General features: G+C 44.6%; 1 protein-coding gene across 4 annotated transcripts in view; it reads left to right on the top strand.

Moving 5' to 3' along the window:
• The window catches only part of Itsn1 (intersectin 1), a 189,273-nt gene that overhangs the window by 59,961 nt on the left and 109,286 nt on the right, over positions 1–20,026 (top strand). For all 4 annotated transcript variants that reach the window (XM_059276967.1, XM_059276968.1, XM_059276969.1 and 1 more), the window contains exons 5-7: positions 8,847–9,007; positions 15,982–16,161; positions 17,945–18,041. In XM_059276967.1, the coding sequence (XP_059132950.1) occupies positions 8,847–9,007; positions 15,982–16,161; positions 17,945–18,041 (438 nt within the window). The remainder of the gene's footprint in view (positions 1–8,846; positions 9,008–15,981; positions 16,162–17,944; positions 18,042–20,026) is intronic.

Here is a 20,026-nt window from a genome sequence, read left to right as displayed (position 1 = left end):
TCTTTGAGACTTAGTAGTAGTTAGAAATGACTGATGCTTTGTACAGTGTGATACGCGACCAGTGCGCAGTAAGTGCCGACTTCTGTCACTACAGGAGGTGCTCGTGAGCATGAGTAGCACAGGCTGTCAGATAGAGTTTGGGTTCTAGGTTCCCAGCTCTGGGGGGCAATGCTGAATTATGATGCCCTGTAAGAAAGCCACAGTTTCCTCTGGCTCCTACCAGGACTGCAGCTCCATTTCCCGAGGGTGTTGGTGTTAGGGAGAGCACTTGGTGTAAATAAAGGCACAGAAAGTGTAGTCCTCGATGTAGCACTGTCTGTCTCGGCTGTTGGGAACGTATGTTTGCCAGTTTTGACCTCGATTTTTAATCTAGGTAATTGGCATGTTTGTATCTTGTTTCATAAAGTTGAGTGGGTTGGCAGAACAACTGTACATGACGGATTTCACGTGTGGCTTGACATATGATATCGTAGGTCATCGAAACAAAACCCAGGAAGGTAGGTCTTAGCGTCAGAGACCGGAGCTTCCACACAACCACACTTCCCAGCTAGTCACCGAGGCATGTAACACGCACACTATGGTATCAGGTAGATTCGGACTGAAAAGTAACAAGGCCAGAGTCCTGGGCTGTATTGGTTGTCTGCCATCTTTTTTCCTGGTTGCCAGCACTTTGGCAGCCAGCCTCTTTCCTTCTTTCCACTAGCGAGCTTGCTTCCACGCCGCTCTTCCAGTCCTAACCGCTGGTCCATTGGAGCTAGGACATAAAAGGCTCTGGGAGAGAGGAAGCTTGTGTGCAAGAAGTCCATGGCAAGCAGGCCCAGGAGCTGTGTCCACGCACTTGTGTGGCACCTGTTTGGATGGTTACAGGCTTCTTGTGGGCTGCAGCCTGGCGTGCGGTGCTGTTCCCTCCGCTAAGGCTGTCTCTAGACCCTGCTTTCCAGAGCTCCTCCACTGACGTGTGCTTCTCTGATGATCCAGCCAACTTCTGAAGTGTCACTCATGAAGCATCTTAGCACCAGGCATGCCAGCACAGGGCTGTGGCCCTGACACTTGAGAGAAGACCAGGGGATCCTGAGTTAGAGGCTAGTGGGAGTTACGGCATGGAACCCCAGCTCAGGGGGACAAAAAAAATACTACAACTTTCTTACCGTGGAGGCATGCTGCCCAAGTACTCATTGAATTGTATCCCTGTGTACCCTCCCCCCACCTTTTTAAATTTTATTTTGGCCTAGTGGTGGTGCACACCTTTAATCCCAGCTTTTGGGAAGCAGAGGCAGGCAGATCTTTGTGAGTTCGAGGCCAGCCTGGTCTACAGAGTGAGTTTCAGGATAGCCAGAGTTACACAGAGAAACCCTGTCTTGAAAATCAAAAAAAAAAAAAAAAAAAAAAAGAAGAAGAAGAAGAAAGAAAGAAAATTTATTTTGATGCGGAGTTCTGATTACTTGCCTACAGTAGCCTTGAACTTCAGTCTTCCTTCCTCTGCTTCCTAAGTAGAAGAGATTACAGGGCTCTGTCCTTCCTCTCTGCCTCTTCCTCTTAACACTAGGGTGAGGTAGAAATAATTCTAAACAGTTTAATTGCCAAAACGATGTCTGCCAATTCCCCCGCTCCCTCCTGGGCGGGGGCTTCTAGGAGCTATGTCATCTTCGGCCATTGTTATAATCCGGCATTACACACTGTAACCTAACTCCTTCAGAGAATTTATTTACCTTTCCTTATTCATAGTCTTCACTGGAAATCCTACTGGGGAGACAAGCAGTCCCCCAGTAGTTCAAGAGTCCAGGAACTAGTTAACTGTAATGCAGTTTCTACAAAACACCACAATGGCTTCTGAGATAGTCAGTTCATTAGCTCTGCACCCAAGAACATCTGGGAGACAGGAGACAGGACAGTGAGCCCCTACAGATGCAGACCTCTCTTCCTCCTCAGATCAATGCCACAGGGATCACATGTGGCAGAGTCCATCCAGGGAAACACATGAATATGAGATTGGAAAGGCTGTTGTTATTCATGACAGTTGTTAAAACTGAGGTTTGAAGAGCTTAAGCACCACTGTGAATTACTAAGTAAATGGGTATTGAGCTGGGGCTCAAAGGCAGCTTGCTCCTCCTAGCCCATCATCTTAGCAAGTCTCATTTCATGAAATTTCAAACTGCTTTTCAGAGATGCTGCAAAAGCTCTGAGGTTCAGTTCCTAGCACCCACATTGAACTGTTCACAACTGCCTGTAATTCTAGCTCCAAAGGATCTGACACCTCTGGCCTCCAAGGATGCTAGTACTCATGTGCACACTCACATGCACACATACAAATGAAAATAAAATACATCTGTTTTTAAAAAACCACACTGGGCATGATGCCTCGTACTTATATTCAAAGCATTTTGAAGGTAGAAAAACAGGAGCATCCAGAGTTTAAAGCCAGCCTGGGCTACATGCGATCAGTCTCAAAAATGAACCTCTGCCCCTCTGGAAACAGATCTTTAAACTCTCCATTACGTGGGTAGAGAGAAGGCTCAGTGGTTAAGAGCACTTGCCGCTTTTCCAGAGGACCTGGGTTCAATTCACAGCACCCACATGGTGGCTCACAGCTGTTTGTAACTGCAGTTCCAGGGGATCCAATGCCCTCTTCTGACTTCTGAGGGCAGCAGCCATGCCCATGGTACACACATATACATGCAGAGAAATACTCATACACAATATATATAATCAATTAATTAACGTTGAGACTAAAACCCAAAGCCATCACTATGTGTCCAGTGTGATCCTGCTTTTGCTGTATTTCACCTCCTCTTACCTCTTATCTTTGCTCACTCTCTTCCACAGCATCGCCTTCGGAAGCTGACCTCTGTGTTCCTCCCAGGGCAGGTCTCTCCTTGCCTCAGGACCACTGTGTTGGTCTTCTTCCTGCAATTGTAGAACCCACATAACGGCAAAAAAAGATGCTCTTTGCAGTTGTCCAGAGTGGCTCCCTTGCCCACGGAACCCTCTTGCAGTCTCAGCTCCACTCCTCGGTGGGGGGTCTTCATCCCAGGCCCTCGAGCATGCTGGACAGAGAGGGCTTTGCCACTGAAAGGCAAACCCAGCCCTTCCCTCTGGTCTTTGTTGTATCTAATCTGACTTGTTCTAAACAAGAAGACAGCGCTCACACCATAGCAGGTGCACCCAGAATTATTTTTTTTAATGAATGAGTAAGCAAACTGTTTCATTTTCCTTATTGCTTGGCCTTACTTTTGGTTTAGTGGGCACCAAATGGCAGATGGATCGCCTGTGACATGTCTGTGTGGAGCAGTGACCTCCTGAAGGTCTGCAGGTTTCATTAACAGTGTTCTGACAGCAGCAGTATATGCAGAGAGCTTCCCAGTCTGCTCTTCATTCCATGTTCCCACTCACATCACTGTTTTTTATTGTTGTTTATTATTGTGGTAAAGAGCAGGTACAGAACATAGAATGCTTCCTGTTGGCGTGTAGTTTATTCCTCTTCCTTATATTAAGGGTGAGCTGTAAACACACTTTTTTTTTTTTTTCTTTTCTCACTTACTATATCCTGGAAAGCACTATCGCTCCATCTTCTCGTTTACATGGTATCAGGCATGCTTGGTGCTTCTTTTATCCTGTCGTCTCCCATGTTTCTGTATTAGGTTGTTTCCTGTGTATTGTGATTACTGATAATGTAGTGATTACAGAAAGTTCTGTGATGAACAGCTCTTAGCCATGTGTTTTTATGTTGTTGAAAATGTACCTTCAGAGTTAATTCATAAGCATACAGTTGCTCATTCTAAGTAAATGATTATGTGGTTTCCTTGCCACTTGGAGTTGTAGTAATTTTCCCACCACCAGCGTGTGAGAGTGGTGTATGATTTGTTTTATTTGTATAAATCAAATAAGAAAAGGTACCCATTGGTGTAATAGTTCCTTTTCGGTTCCTTTTCTGGATGAAAATCCATGACAGGGCAACTTAGAGAAGGAAGGGTGTGTTTTGTGCTGACGATAAGAGCCCATCCGTTACCGTCCCATTGGGGAAGCCTGGCAGCCAGCACCAGGCATGGCATCAGCCACAGCTGAGGGCACATATCTAACCACAAGAGGAAGCAGAGACCTCATCAAGGAGTCTTTGCGACCTCAAAGCCCATCCCCAGTTGTAGATGTAACCAACCGTCTTATTTAATAAGAAACACAGAACCAATGCAAAGAAGAAAGCCAAGAGGTCAGAGCTAAGAGCTAAAACCTTACCCTTCCTCCTGCAGTGGTCCTACCTCTCAGAACTCACTACCCCTGTGTTAATGTCTTTATATAGTGTTCCTGTTCTGCCTTCTCATTGGTTGTAAACCCAACCACATGACTGCCTCGTCACGGCCTGTCTGTATAGGCCTCCAGGTTTTCCTTGCTTGGTATTGATATTAAAGGCATGTGTGTCCAATAATGGCTGTATCCCTGAACACACAGAGACTTACCCAGCTCTGCATACCAAGTGCTGGGATTACAAGTATACGCCACCACTGCCCTGCTTTCCTATGGCTTGCTAATAGCTCTGACCCCCGGGCAACTTTATTTATTAACATACAAATAACATTTTAATACAAATAAAATATCACCATACCCAGTGACACATTTCCTTCAGCAAGGCCACACCTCCTACGCCTCCTCACACAGGGCTGCCAGCTGGAGACCTAACATTCAAATGCCAGGGACTATGGGCAACCTTTATCTCTCAAACCACCACACTTGGCATCTAACATCTCTGCTCCTTCCTCACCCTGCCTCCTCTTGTTAGGCACCACTTCTGATACATGGCTAATCTCCAATTTATTCCAAAGCCAGTTTCCAGAGTCAGTGTGCCACAGGTGCCTGCTGGGTTTAGCACACACTCTTACTACTTAAGCTTTATAGATTTGGGGTCACTATTGTCCAGAAGTAACTGCAGTGGAATATGGAAAGGATGACAGAGTCAGTGTTTGCTTTTTGCCAGAAGCCTTGGGCAGTAGATTGATAGCTCTGCTCTAGACAAGCCGCTGGGTTCTGCTGTGTTGGGTACCGGGAGGGGAAGGGTAGAGGGCTGAGCTTTGTAGAGTAACGATATCGCCAGAAGTGCCTTTGAGTTCTCTGTCACTAGGGAGTTTTACTAGTTAAGTTTTTTTAATTGAGGAAAAAAATCTTTTTGTGAATTGTAGACTGATGTTAGAACTGTGCTGGGTACCTTGCTACTGGTTTCTTTCTCCATGCCTAAGGAAGTGAAAAGGGGTTCAGTAGCACTAAATTATTCTAATCAAACTCTTACTAAAAAGTCTTCTGTCCCTTAACACATGAATCTCACATTGAATATTTTCAGTTTCCACCAACAACGTTTTCCAGGAGAAGTAGTGTGGGATGGGTGGACGTCTGCTTGGTTCTTTATTTAAACGTAAATAAAGTATGCATATTGCTGTGAATGGAACTTTTCTCCCCTGTAAAGCATTTAAAATAGCTGAGCATGTTTAAAAATACTTTGCAGAAGAAGGAAAGACTGTCACCTTATTGGTATCTCTTAAATCTCAAAGCTTTTGCAAAATAGAACAATTCATTGGCCGCCAGGTCCTGTCCTGAATATAGATGCAAACCCAAGCAAGTAGACTTTCACAGTGTGTGAGTTTTACAACACTTGGACCTGCTTGAGTTTAAGCCAGAGGCATGGGAGAGAATCACGCGATTCTGTCAACATTTTGTTTATTTCAACACATAAAGGAAGACTCATCATCAGCTGGGCAGATGTGGAATAAGGCTTGAAAAACAAAACTAAACACAACACAGGAAGCTTTTCTTCCCGTGGCTATGGCTCAGCAGCAGAGCTCTCTGACGACACAGAAGAGGCAACAATAATACCAATAACTAGTTAATGAAGTTAAAGACCCACCATGTGGCACTTTAGGGCCTGTAATCCTAGCACTTAGGGCTGAAGGAGCAAGAATTTATGGACATTCTCTATGTAGTGAATTGCAGACTACCCTGGGCTACTTGCAATACTGTCTTAAAAACAAATAAAGAAAGTTAGACTACTTAGCAAAAGTCACTACTAAGAATCGTTCTAACCAGTGAAGTACTGACTCCATTTCTCTTCACTCAGAACTAAGTGCAAATGCGTTTAGTAGTGTCTTACCAGGCGAAAAGACTGGTGATAAAGCCTGTTAGGAATACTGGAAAAGAGAGGTCATGCTCTTTGTTTTTCTACTGACGTTATTATGTTAGTTATATGCTTAGAAACTGAGTGAGATAATTAAATGTAGCATAAATGACTTAAGAATTTGTGCATGTGTTTGAATCAGGGTCTTTTGATGTAGCAAAAGATGGTCTGGATCTCTTGTTCTCCTGCCTGTTTCCTGAGTGCTGGGATTACAGGCCAGTGGCAGTACACCTGACTTTAAAATACTCTGTGCTTAAAAAAAATAAACACCTAAAAAATAGAAATTAGGGAAATATGCTTCTTACAAGAAGGGTAAAAATGATAAAATTCCATAGAATATATTTATCAATAAAGTTCCATGAGTTGCATGAAGAAAAGTGTGATATAGGAAGAAAATACTGTTTTATTAAAGGAAATGGAAAAATTTGAAAGACGGAAGTATTATTTCCCTTGCCGAGCAAACTACTATGTATATCTAGTACAGAAGAAAACAAGTTTGTGTGTGTGTGTGTGTGTGTGGTGTGAGTGTGTGTGTGTGTGTGTGTGTGTGTGTGGTGTGAGTGTATGCCACATATGTGTGTGTGTGGGTGCTCTTGGAGTCCAGAAGAGGGTATAGGGTTCTTTGGAACTAGAGTTACATACAGGTCAGCCTGTGTCCTGAGCTTTTTTCTTTTTCTTTTTTTCTTGAAGGTTTTTTTTTTTTTATCTCTAACTGTTTTGCCTGCATGTTTATAAGCACATCATGTATCGTGTGTGTGTGTGTGTGTGTGTGTGTGTGTGTGTGTGTGTGTGTGTGTGTGTGTGTGTAGTACCTGAATAGGCCAGAAGAGGGCTTCAAATTCCCCCAAGAACTGTTAGCAGCTCTGTAGGTGCTGGGAAGTGAACCTGAGTCACTGCAAGAGCAGCCAGCCATCTTAAGAGCTGAGCCATCTCTTCAGCGGCTGTGTTTTGTTTTTGTTCATAAGACAGGGTTCTTTGACTGGGGTCTGTGGCCCCTCAGTGAGGCTAAGATCAGTGGTCAGCCTCCACTTCCCTGCAAGAGAATCCAAGTATGCACCACCATCCCTTACCTACTTTTTACACGCATGCATACCTTTTACATGTGTTGGGCATCCAGGTCCTCATGCTTATGCTTCGAGCTCTTGACCAGCTTAGCCCTCTCCAGTCCCGAAAACAGTGTCCTTAAAAAGGAAAAGCAGAGCGTGCCGTTGAGCTCCTGAGACAGGATCACAGCACATTGACCTGGTCGTTTCAGGAAAGCTAATCTGGAAACGTCTCACTCCATAAGAACACTGAGAGCATAACAGCTCAGTGCAGGGGGGGTGGGGGGGTGGGGGGTGTCTATGTTGATTAGAAGAAATGTGGTGTAATGATGGATAACACCTCCCCCCATGGAATTACAGTTAAATTACAGGTTAAAGATTAAAATGTAGCAAAACAAATTAAAGGCTGAAAACTTAAAAGCTGATAATAAATATTTTGTGTACACAGTGTATAATTTCTATGCAGTGAAGATCCACACAAAATCAGTAGACTAAAATTTTAAAACTCACCTATCTGCAGCTAAATAGTTAATATGTTGTATATAGTGAATGGCAAGAAAAAGAAGTATGATCCACCAGGAAATTTGGCAAAGGCGAGAGGAGCAGTTTGCAGAACAGTGAATCCGAGCAAGCAGGAAGTGTAAGAAAGTGAGAGCAGAGGAACACGTGGTTTGTGAGGTCACGGCTGCGGGAGGACCCAGCTCCTGTGCCAGCCGCCATGCAGCTTCTTCCAGCTCAATGATCTTTACCTTCCAAATAACTGCCGACTTCACGGCCTGTGTCTCTTCTAGAGAGCTTTAGCTTTATTGCAGGGCACGCTTTTGGTTGAGTGTTTTTATCTGTGGGTAAAAGAAGTGAAGTCTAACAAGTGTTTTTCATGTTGCCGTGAGTGTGCACAGCTGGGTTGGGCAGTATAACTTCCGGTGCAGATCTGAACCTTTCACTGCTTTTTGTTGCCTTTTCCACGGGAGAAAGTGCTCTTGGAAAACTCATTACAAACCACACTTGGGCCGTGGATGCTTGAGGATGGTTTGAAATAGCAAGCACACTCCTAAGCACGGCTTTAACAGTGAGTGTGCAGGGCAGGGTTCTAAAAGCAGTTAACTTGAAGAGCTCTCACGGTGTAGTAGTGTCCCAGAATAGGATAGCATGCCACGCCATTCATCTCCCATGGATGTAGAACAAACACCATGGAAGTGGAATTTAACTTGGCATCTCTAGAAATAACACTATTTCCAGATCCATTCTAATAACATTTAATTACAACGTAATTCATGTAACAAATTTACCTTTTGAAATTACCCCATATAGTTCAGTGTTTGTAGAATTGTCGTAGAATTGTGTCACCTCCACCCCTATCTAACTTTAGAACATTCTTTATTCAAATGAAATCTCTTAAAAAGTAGCAAGTCTTCAAATTCAGGCTGAAAGACCCTCTGTGTCTCTGTAGGTAAAGAATAACTAGGGTGCAGAATACCGTATAGTCACCTAAGACTACTGACTCTCCCCCCACCCCACCCCAGACCCCGTAGCTCTTTTGTTCTCTGTAGGGCGCAGGAGCCGGTTCTTTGGTCTGTGCCCGAGGAGTGGTGTTGAGAAAGAGTTGGTAGTCCCAGTTGTCCTGAGCCTGTGCTGCGCTTTCTTCGCAGGGCCCTCGCTGACATGAACAACGACGGGAGGATGGACCAGGTGGAGTTCTCCATAGCCATGAAGCTCATCAAGCTGAAGCTCCAAGGCTATCAGCTGCCCTCTGCGCTTCCCCCCGTCATGAAGCAGCAGCCGGTTGCTATTTCCAGTGCACCAGCATTCGGTAAGTCTGAAAATGAGTCGCTGCCTATGTTTTGTTGTGTTTTAAAAATGGGTATTTTCCCCCTTCTCCCCTCAGAAATGGTAAAATTCTTGGGTGATTTTATCTTTAAAAAAAGACAGCCTTCAGAAAGGTAGTGCTGTCCACGTTGACCCCAAGGGTAAAGACCATCACAATGGAGAGGTTCACCCTCTCTGGGTTTAAGGAACATGCCTGCATTCTGCTGCTGCGGCTCTGTCTCCTGGCTTTCCACATCCCTTGGGTTTTCAGAGTCTTTGTTTCTCCTTGTACATAAATAGTTCCTTTGGACTGTGATATCTGTCTTTTTTTCTATTCAATTTTTAAAATTTTTTATTTTATTTTTTGAGATTGCATTTCCCCCTTCCCTTTCCTTCCTCCAAACCCTCTCATTCACCCTTCCTTGCTCTCTTTCAAATTCATTAATTGTTTTTTCATTAATTGTTGTTAAGTGTGTGTGTATATTCCTAAATATGTAAATACAACCTACTCAGTCTGTATAATGTTGCTTTATATGTATGTTTTCAGGGCTAACCACTGGATAACCAATTGGTATACTCTTCCCTACCCACTCTCTCTGCATTCCTTAGCTGCATATAGTTCTTCATGTAGGGTTGAGGACCCCCGTCACCTTTCACTGTAGTATGCCTGTTGTTATTGTCCTTGTTCAGCTCGTGTTTAGGCAGTCATGTTGAGGAGACTCCATGGGTGTATCTGCTGACGTTTGCTGGAGACACTTTCATGGCAAACCCCCGATCCTTTGACTCCTACAGTCTTTCCGCTCTCTCCTGCAATGATCCCTGAACCTTAAGTGCTGGAGCTGTATTGTAGATGGATCTGTTGGGCCTGGGCTCCACAGCTCTGCGTTTTGGTTGGTTGTAGTTGTTTGTCATGGTCTCCCTCTGTTGCAGAGGGAAGTCTCCTTGACGATGGTGAAGACTGCACTTACCTGAGGGTAGAAGGACACAGATTTAAAAGGTGGTTAGGAGTTATGCCGGTTTAGTAAAGTGGCAGGTGTAAGTCCTTCTCCAAGACCCAGAACTCCACCAGCCCTCGGTAGCTGGCTGCGTTTCCAGTACCAGGCGTGGTTTCTCTCTTGTTGAGTGGGTCTGAAATTCAATCCGAGAGCTGCCGGTTAGCGCCAATGTGTGCGTCACCGCTGCATCCTGTGTCCTGTGCCAGCCTTCATCGTTGTGGTGGTTGCGGTGTCAGAGCTGAGGAGGACTTGGTTGCTTCCCTCCTTTGGAAGCTTGCACAGTACCTTCTGGCACCTAAGGGTCAAAAACCTCCCGACACAGCACTGACAAACGTTCAGTCTGTGAGGGACATCACAAACAAGTCACAGTACTCTGTATTGTCGTTCTAAGAGGAAGGTGTGAGCTCAGGGCGATCTTTAGTAGGACAAGGGTCTGTGAGAAGAAACACAAAGCTAGGCATGAACAAAGACTGGGAGGGCCCAAGTGAACGGTGTCAGACTAGCACATGGCAGACCCACTTGCCTTGTGTTTGCAGTACTTAGCCTGCAGTTAGCTAGCCTATGTACAAGTGGACTTTGTACTGAGTCCTTGAAGGTACTTGCAGCTGATTTTGTTAAGGCATGCTTGGTTTTCTTTTGGACTCCTCCGAAAGAGACCCCAATGTGGAGAAAGGATCCACTGAACAATGATGCCCCATTCCTTCTTTTTCCCCTAAATTGTACGCAGGTTTTTCTTTGTCACTTAATTTCTTTTCTCTTTTTCCTGCTCTGTGGTTTTCGGTTTTGTCAGCATTGCTGTTCTTTTTGAGGCATTTCTGGGCTCACTGCTTAGTGTCTTACAACTGTACAGCTCGCACTGCTACCAAGGGAACCCTTGCATTGCCGGTCTCAGCCTGGGTCTTCTCACCTGCTTGTCACCACATAAGCATCTTCACTAAACTGACTTCAGGAAAATAAATAAAGCCTGTGGGCATAAGAGAAGTTGAAAGTACAGGAGTCCATCGAGTTTACTCAAAGAGCCAGTCTTTACCGGAGTCCAGTTCCACTCTCGGCTCAGATGGCGGTCCTCGCCGGCTCGTCTTAGCCTTGCAGGCTTTGTTTTGGAGAGGAGAAAAACAGGCTTGTCATCAAGTCTTCGTAAGTGAGGCAGCTGGGTCAGGAATGTAGCCCGGTGCTGTGGAGGGCAGTGTCGTGGGTGGAGAGCGTAGTGAGGGCACATGGAGTCAAGTGTTGGTGTGGTGCGGCATTGGGAGCTGGAGTCAAGGGGAGGCACTGCAGATGAGGACCCAGGAGCATGAGCGGGAGGGAAATGGTCACCAGGGCCCGGGAAGGGTCAAGGGGAGTGGAGTGAGCTACCGCTTGAGTAGTTGTTCCCGAGAGATGAGGAAAGTCGTGATTGAACTTGACTTGTGGGCATCTCGGTGACCTTTACCACGTGAGTTTGGAACCAGTGCCTGCATGGAGCCAGAGGAGGGCTTGATGGTCAGCTGAGATGTTCCAGCACTGTATAGAAAGGGAAGGAAGGCCCAGTGGTGCAGGAGAATTCCAAGAATTAAGAATAAGCGTCATAGGAAGTGATGGCATCCAGGCTCAGCCTCCAATAAATATATTTCACTAGAAAATCATTCCTTAGCCCAAAATCCCAGCACTTGGGAGGCAGAGGCAGGAGGATTGCTGTAAGGTTAAGGCCAGCCTGGCCTATGTAGTGGGTTCTGGGCCCTTCAGAGATACACAGAGACCCTGTCTCAACAGACAGACAGAATGCAGTCACTTGGTGAGAGGAGGGGTAGGCTTTGCAGGCGGGTTGTATGCATTTGTTGGTTTGACATGCTGGGGACCAGGCCCTGGATCTGGCTGCCCTAGGCAAGTGTTCTGTCTCGGCTCTGCAGTGGGGCTAAAGCAATAAAGGAGCTTGGAATGGTGGCACAGGCTTGGAATGCCAGCTTCTAGAGGCTAAGACAGGATTGCAAACTCACGGCCAGCCTGGAAAAACTCTAATAGAAGAAGAGTTTAACATTTGGAGACTTAAACGATGCTTTTCTAGTTGGTGATTGTTTTAAACTGTTAACTAGTTTTGTGTAGTCTTTTTAGTAACAATTTTGACATACTATTTATTTTAAGATCTTCTTTCAAGGTTACTTTCCTTTCTTTAAGATGAAGAATTTGTAGTTCTAGAGATGAAGTGTCTTGGAAGTTTGCCAGTGTCATACTTTTGAAAGTCCTGAAGGACTTAGACGGTTGTTTTAGCACAACCATCAGGTATCTGTACCTGAATCAGCGTGATGCGTGTCGATACATGAGACATTAAATTAATCCGCTGCAGTGAGATGTGTGGTAAAGTGTTGAAGGTGGGTGAGGCCTATAAACCAATCCTCTAGATGTCTGTGAATAGTAAACTTACCCAGGTTGGAAATTCTTTCCATGTGCTGTGCTTTCAATACCTATAAACATTGTTAGTATTGTTTTTCCAAATGAAGAGCTGCCCTTGGCGTGTAGCTCAGTAATAAAACATATGGTTAGCATGCTCACGGCACTGAATTCATCCCTCCCATGTAAGGGTTGCGAGTTTTTCTCATTGTATAGTAATGGATACCAGTTGAAAAATGCAAAAAGAATTGAGAACGTGAAAATTACTGTCCTATCACCTAGGGACAATAACTGTGTTGTATTTCTTGAGAAAGGATCTTAGTTGGTAGTCCAGGCTCATCTGGAACATACTATGTCACCAGGGCTGGCATCCAGCTCCTGGTCCTGCTCCAGCTTCTTGAGGGCTGAGAGAGCCCCATTTAAAAAGTACAGAAGTTGTGTTGACTGTTAGAAAAAGGAGATACAAGGTGGGGGAGGGAGTTTAGTGACGAAAGCATGTGTGTGAGAGGAGTCTGGATCCCCAGAACCGGCTTCAGAGTTGAACAGGTGTTATGGCAACTGTAACCCCAGCACACAGAGGGAGAGGCGGGACCTCCAGGGCAAGCCAACTGCCAGAGGGTGGGTCTGGCAAGCTGCTGCCTCAGCAGCAAGCAGCTCTGCCTCAGGAAAGTGGATCAGGATTCGCCTCTACACACTTGTAAGCACACACACTTTGCACACGGCACACACATGGAAAGCCGAAGAAAGGAATACAAGCAATGTAGAAGCGTGTAAGTCTGTCACAGTGCGGAGCAGAAGGAAGAAAATCGTCTGTCTGATGTAGTTGAGAAAGAAAAGCAGTAAAGTAGTCGGTAGACATTCCCAAGGAACTGGATCCATCCAGTCAGAGCACACAGGGGCCTGCAGAAGGCCTGAAAGTTCTGGGCAGTCCGGTTTCCACAACCCCTACTCCAGCTGACTCCTTGTGTGGGGTCCCGGGTTTAATCTCGGGCGCTGCAAACACCTGGAATAGGCGACCCAAAACGCCAGCTCACCTAGACCCTTCGGGAGCAAGCCCATCCCAAGGCTAGGCGTATGGGGCAGAATAAGAGACAAGGGAAGGAAGTGCTGAAGAAGTGGGGGCGTGGTGCAGAGACCGGAAAGTCCAGAAAACGGACTCAGTACAAATAGACAACAGAGAGGTTGGAGCCGGTCATCCTACACGGAGTTATTATTAGAAAACCACGATACAGCTGAGGTCCCTCCGCCCCTGCAGGAGGTGATACCACCGGTTCAGACAAGCTGCAGGATGCTGTGGACGTGATACAGGTCTTCAGACACCAGCTAAACCAGGATTTAAACATCCAGTAGCGAGGTGGCAGGGCTCAGCAAAGAGTGGACAGCGAACCTTTATTCTAGAAACAAAGACGAAGCTGGAAGCAACTTCAGAGATACTACTCTAAAGAGAAATGAAAACCTCTTTTAAAATTAGAAGAAAATGAAGCTAGAAGCAACTTCAGAGATACTACTCTAAAGAGAAATAAAAACCTTTTTTAAAATTAGAAGAAAATGAAGCCGTAGATATAAAAAGGAACTGACAGATACTGAAATTTTAAAAAAGTTGGGTAGGAATTCATGAAGAATCTCCCACCAGGGAACAAAGCAAACCGTAACAGGAATTCAGGGCCATTCTCCTGAAGTAGAAGAGCATGTCTGATAGTACTTAACCTGAAAAGACCAGCCCTGGGGTAAATTCCACTTTAAATATCATGTGAGCGTGCAGAAAAGGAAATCATGTGGTCCGTAAGGGAAGATAGATTAGTTTCAGACGTTGACAGGAGTGCGTTGTTGCAAAAGAAAGTTGAGTGACATCGTCAGGATTCCCAGGGAAATATGAACCAGGGAGTTTGCTTGTTTGATTGTTTGGAGACAGGGTTTCTCTGTGTAGTTTAGGTGCCTGTCCTGGATCTCACTCTATAGTCCAGGCTGGCCTCGAACTCACAGAGATCTGCCTGGCTCTGCCTCCCGAGTGCTGGGATAAAAGGTGTGTGTCACCAACGCCTGGCTGAGCCAGGGATTTTTAGTGTCCTGAAAAAGTGATTTTCAAATGGAGCACAGACAAACTCTGGCCAGCTTGTCAGGTCTCAGGGGTATACCAGTCTTCACTGTGTTCACTTCCCCATCCACTCCGTCTGTTCATCACCTACCTCCTTTCTCTGTCCTCTCCACTGAAAAGGTCTAAAAACAATGGTTGACCTCAGCAACTGTGGCATCCCCAGATTGTGGACATAGCATTTCCTGCTATAGGAAACCAGAATTTCTTGGGAAAAAGAAAATACCTGGTTCTAGACTTAAAGTATGACGTATCCGTGATGAACTTAGAAGGTGTGTTCTTTGATAGTGGTCAGTTCGGAAGGTGCCACCCTGGAGAGACCACCTTGCCCAGAGGAGGACCCTTTGAGCTTCAGTAGTGAGCTGAGTAATGATAGACACTTAGCTAATGTATTTCTAAAGCAGTGTTGCATGTGCCTAGGCTGGGCTCGAACCCCTGCTCCTCCTGCCTCTACTACCAAGTGCTAGGATGTAGACATGGGCACCACTCTTGGCTATACTTTACAAGAATATTTACTTAGGAAAAGCACGAAGCTGTTTAAGTGGAGACAAATATAAAAGAGCATTTGTTCTAGTCCCAATATGCTTTTATTGGTTAGAACATATTTATAAAGAGATACTTCTCTCAGTAACTGTTTGGTTACTTTTAGGTGCGATATATATTGAAGAGGCAGGAAAAATGGCTGATTTGTTGCTTTTACTTTTGGCACCATTATTTTTTTCCTTTTTAAATTTTTTGGTAAATTTTATTATTTCTTTAAGAACTTGCAAATAAAAACATCACACAAAAATTAATGAGACCCAAAGTCTATACAGTACGTTTGTTGCCATTAAATCTACTTCCGTTACTGTTTTTTGTTGTTGTTTTAAACACAGTCTTCTGTAGCCCAGGCTAGCCTCAAACTCTCTATGTATCTAAGGGTGACCTTGAATTTACAACTCTGTTCTGGATCAGAGGTTACAGTTCTCTAGAGTTCTGGGATTGCAAGCATGTGCCTCCACACGTGGTTTGTGTGGTCCTGGGGGTCGAACCCCTGACTCCTGTGTACCACAAAAACGCTCTACTAACCGAGCTACATCTCTGACCCTCATGCTTTTCTTACTGATCCTCGTCCTGATGAATCGTCTTCAGGCTGTGCGTGCAGTCCTTTCCTTGTTGTTCCCGAAAAGTATAGTGTGGGTGATAGAGGAAACTGTAAAGACTAACCATGGGCCACATGAGAAAGAGAACTCAAGGGCCTTGTGATTCTTGACATAAACCTTTGTCTTCTCTGACTGTTTAACCTGAGGGTGTGTGTGTAAGCTTAAAGAATTTTCTTCGTGCGGTGCTGAGTGTGGAAGCCATAGCTGTGTGTGTCAGCCAAGCAAGCACTTCCCAGCGAGCCATACTCTCAGCCCTGTGACGGTTTTATGTGGGGACAGACTGCATCTGGGACAGACTGCATCTGGGACAGCAGGACTGGGTTCAGTGTTGCTGAACGTTACCATGTGACTGGCTGAGTTTGGCTGGGCTGTTTTCTTGTAGGTATAGGAGGAATTGCCAGCATGCCACCACTTACGGCTGTTGCTCCAGTGCCCATGGGCTCCATCCCCGTCGTTGGAATGTCTCCACCCTTAGTGTCCTCTGTTCCTCCAGCAGCAGTGCCTCCCCTGGCCAACGGGACGCCTCCCGTCATCCAGCCTCTGCCTGCGTTTGCTCATCCTGGTAGGTGCCCACGGCAGACCCGCCACCACTTACAGCTTGCTGTTCTTTCTTGTAGATATCGTGTTACTTTCTAGTTAGAGCTAAAGGATACTACTTCCTTACAGAGAAAGAGAGCGCAGGCCATGCTCCTGTTGGATGCTCATTTTCTCCCAGCATATGACATGGCGCACGCTAAGAGTAGCAGGAGGGAAAGGGAATGTCACTGCAGAACTCGGGCACCTCTGTAGACAAAGGAACTCAACAGTGAAAGCCAGGAGCATAATTTCCTTTCAATAAGAGCAGCAGAGACTGAGCAATATCTGAACATTTTGTATTTTCAAGTATCGGTTACTTCTATTCTTCAACTTCTGTGAATGGCTCATTACACAAGCCCATCCTCTGAATAGAATTCCATGGTGAGGAAAAGTGAGCACTGTGGATTTTTGAACAAGGAGAACAAACCAGGCTGAATGGGGGAAGAAAGTCAATTAAATGGCCAGATATATTAAGCTTACAATATTAAGCGCTTGTTTAATTGAAGGAAAGGATGTAGTTATTTTTGTTCTTGGTTTAATTTCATTTTGAGACTTTATTCAAAGTCTTTTCCTATAATTAAAAGACAGCATCTTCTGTAGATATAGATAGCCCGGTCTAACAATCATAAAAATTTATAGCAATTTGGGAATCTTTTAAAAAGCTGCTTGGGTCTGTCTGAGGAAATTTAGCAGTGTAACCGTCACGTAAGCTTTAGCATCATATCTGTGTCACTGTTACTGTTCCTGAGGTGACCTGCACTTAGGGCAGTGTATTCCAGTGAGAGAAGGAACGCACTGGGCCTCCATTAGTTTAGTCCTGTGCAGTCCTTCGTGTGAGTGAGTGACTGTGTCTGTGCTAGCTGCTGACGGAGCTCATGCAGCTGTGCGTGGAAGAGGGAATCCACACGCTCTGGCAAGTGTTACAAGACACTAGGCAGGGTTGAGGGGTGGAGGGTATGGGTAGGGTCTCATCAGGTCAAATGAGAGTCATACAAATCTGTCCCTCCCTAGCATCACAGTTATCTGGCCAACACTGGCCAGCCTGTGACTTCTTGGCTGCTACATCTGGAACTAATAATTTAGTAGTAAAAAAAATGCCTTTTTTGTTTGTTTGTTTGTTTGTTTTTTTTGTTTCGTTTTTTGAGATAAGGTTTCTCTGTGTAGCGTTGGCTATCCCAGATCTCACTGTGTAGACCAGACTGGCCTCGAACTCAGAGATCCACCTGCCTCTGCCTCCTGAGTGCTGGGATTAAAGGTATGTGCCACCACCTCCGGGCAGAAAATGCCATCTTACATATATTTAAGCCATTACTTCATTGACTTGGAACAGTACCTACAAAATGTGATACTAAATGTTCACTAGAGAGCAAAGTTCTATGGATGCCAGCGTTATGGCTCAGTCAGGGCTTCTCAGCAGGACAAGTAAATCTAGGCAGGAGACGGAGTAAAGGGCTCGTAGCTGGGACTCCACACTGAGGAAAAGGAGGGTTGTCACTGCTTTAGATTTTATGACTCGGTGTTTACATGTTTTGTTTTGTTTTTTTTTTTTTGGTTTTTCGAGACAGGGTTTCTCTGTGTAGCTTTGTGCCTTTCCTGGAACTCACTTGGTAGCCCAGGCTGGCCTCGAACTCACAGAGATCCGCCTGGCTCTGCCTCTCGAGTGCTGGGATTAAAGGTGTGTGCCACCACTGCCCGGCTACATGTTTTGAATAAGAAAAATTTCTAATTTTTATAGACTTAAAATTACTCATAATATTTTATGTTTACAGCAGCCACATTGCCAAAGAGTTCTTCCTTCAGCAGATCTGGTCCAGGGTCACAATTAAACACTAAATTACAGAAGGCACAATCATTTGATGTAGCCAGGTAAGACTGCTTGTTTTTCTTTTGTTTTTTGTTTGTTTGTTTTTGTTTTGTTTGGTTTGGTTTGATTTGGTTTGGTTTGGTTTTTCGAGACAGGGTTTCTCTGTGTAGCCTGTCCTGGATAGATCTCACTCTGTAGACCAGGCTGGCCTTGAACTCACAGAGATCTGCCTGGCTCTGCCTCCCGAGTGCTGGGACTAAAGGCGTGCGCCATTGCCGCCCAGTTAAGACTGCTTGTTTTTAATGGAAAAGTTAGTAAGGCATTATTTAATTCCCTTTAAATGAATTTTGTTAATCTTAATTTTTTTTTAAGATTTATTTTATGGGTTTAGTGTTTTGCCTGTATGTATGTACATGTATGTATGTTTGTATGTATGTATGTGCACCACATGCCTGGTGCCCATGGAGGTCAGTGGAGAGTGTTGGATCCTCTGGAACTGAAGTTACATAGGGTTGTGAACTATCAATGGGTGCTAGAAATCGAATCTGCATCTTCTACAGGAGCAGCAAGTGCTTTAAACCACTGAGTGGTCTCTGCATAGCTCCTCCTTTATTTTTACCTTGTTTAATTTTGTGGAATGCTAATGCCTTTTAAAATTCTGCATAATGCTATTAGAATTTATCACTTATTTACCGTGATAAACCAAGGACATGCCATTTCCCCAATCTTTTTTTTTTTTTTTTTTTTTTAAGATTTATTTATTATGTATACAGTGTTATGTCTGCAGGCCAGAAGAGGGCACCAGCTCTCATTACGGATGGTTGTGAGCCACCATGTGGTTGCTGGGAATTGAACTCAGGACCTCTGGAAGAGCAGTCAGTGCTCTTAACCTCTGAGCCATCTCTCCAGCCCCTCCCCAATCTTTTTAAGCAAGCGTACAGTAGCACAGGTTGGATGTGCTGCTGCTCAGTGGGAACAGTGTTCACCACCAGCACCAGGAAAGAAATAGAATTGGATGGACTAGAACAGACTCTAGGGAGCTAGAAAAGCCAATTAATGATCTTCTATTAATCCTTTAAAAGGTTATTAATTTTTTATGAGATTTGAACCAAAGTTGGACTGGCTTTTAATACTGTCATAATCTCATAATGTCTGACTTAGTAGTCGAACAGTAGTGAACACCAATTTTAATAAAACAAATTATTCAGACTAGTGTTCACAATAATTATATATGTGGCTCAGTTTTGAGAGAAGCTCTAGAGTCTCCTTGCTTCTATGTGGCCAACCATAGTTCCCTGTTATCCTGTATATGTTTCTTTTACACTCCCCCCCCCTTTTTTCCCTAGGGCTGAGATTTAAGCTCATCTTCATATTAAATTTCCTCCCTATCTCAGGCTGAAGTCTGTGGTTTTAACTTTTCTTACATGTTGTTAAATTCTGCCTTGAAATTGCTTTATTACAGTCATGTGACTTATTGATGGTTAGCAAACATTAGAGCTTTTAGATAGTTGGGTTTTCCATGTGGGTCATGATCTTTCCAGGAATGTGAAGTTGTACCTTTTCTGTGGTGGAGCTGCCTTTTAGGTGACATGCTCCATAAGTTTTCAGTCTGCGTAAACTCTCAGGATGTGGTAGAAGTCTTGATAAGTCTAATCTGGGCGAGCGTCTGTGTGGAGCACCTTTATCTTTGCAGTGCAGGAGCAAGATAGTTGTTCCCTTTAATAAATAGGCAGGAGCTGGAATCAGCAAAATATTAGACAAAATGAGAGAAGTGCTGCAGAGGTGCTCACAGCAGAATCCATTGTGGTGAGTGTTTTCATTACGAAACTTAGGAACTAAAGAAGGTGAGTTTATTACTTTCCAGCTGTTGAAAGCTGACGCTTAAGAACTTGGTGTAGTATGTGTAAGTACATGGACACCACAAATGGTAATAAATAATAACTAAAACTTCAGTGTGTGGTTAAAATCTTGATTTGGTATGTGTGACCTGAATCCCTGTAAGTGTGGAAGGAGATTCATGTGGAGGCTGACTTGTCATCTGCCCTTT

Source organism: Peromyscus eremicus, chromosome 12 (genome assembly GCF_949786415.1).
Source record: "Peromyscus eremicus chromosome 12, PerEre_H2_v1, whole genome shotgun sequence".
Taxonomy (NCBI): domain Eukaryota; kingdom Metazoa; phylum Chordata; class Mammalia; order Rodentia; family Cricetidae; genus Peromyscus; species Peromyscus eremicus.
Note: the sequence above shows the minus strand (reverse complement) of the source record. Positions and strands in the feature narration are given on the sequence as shown.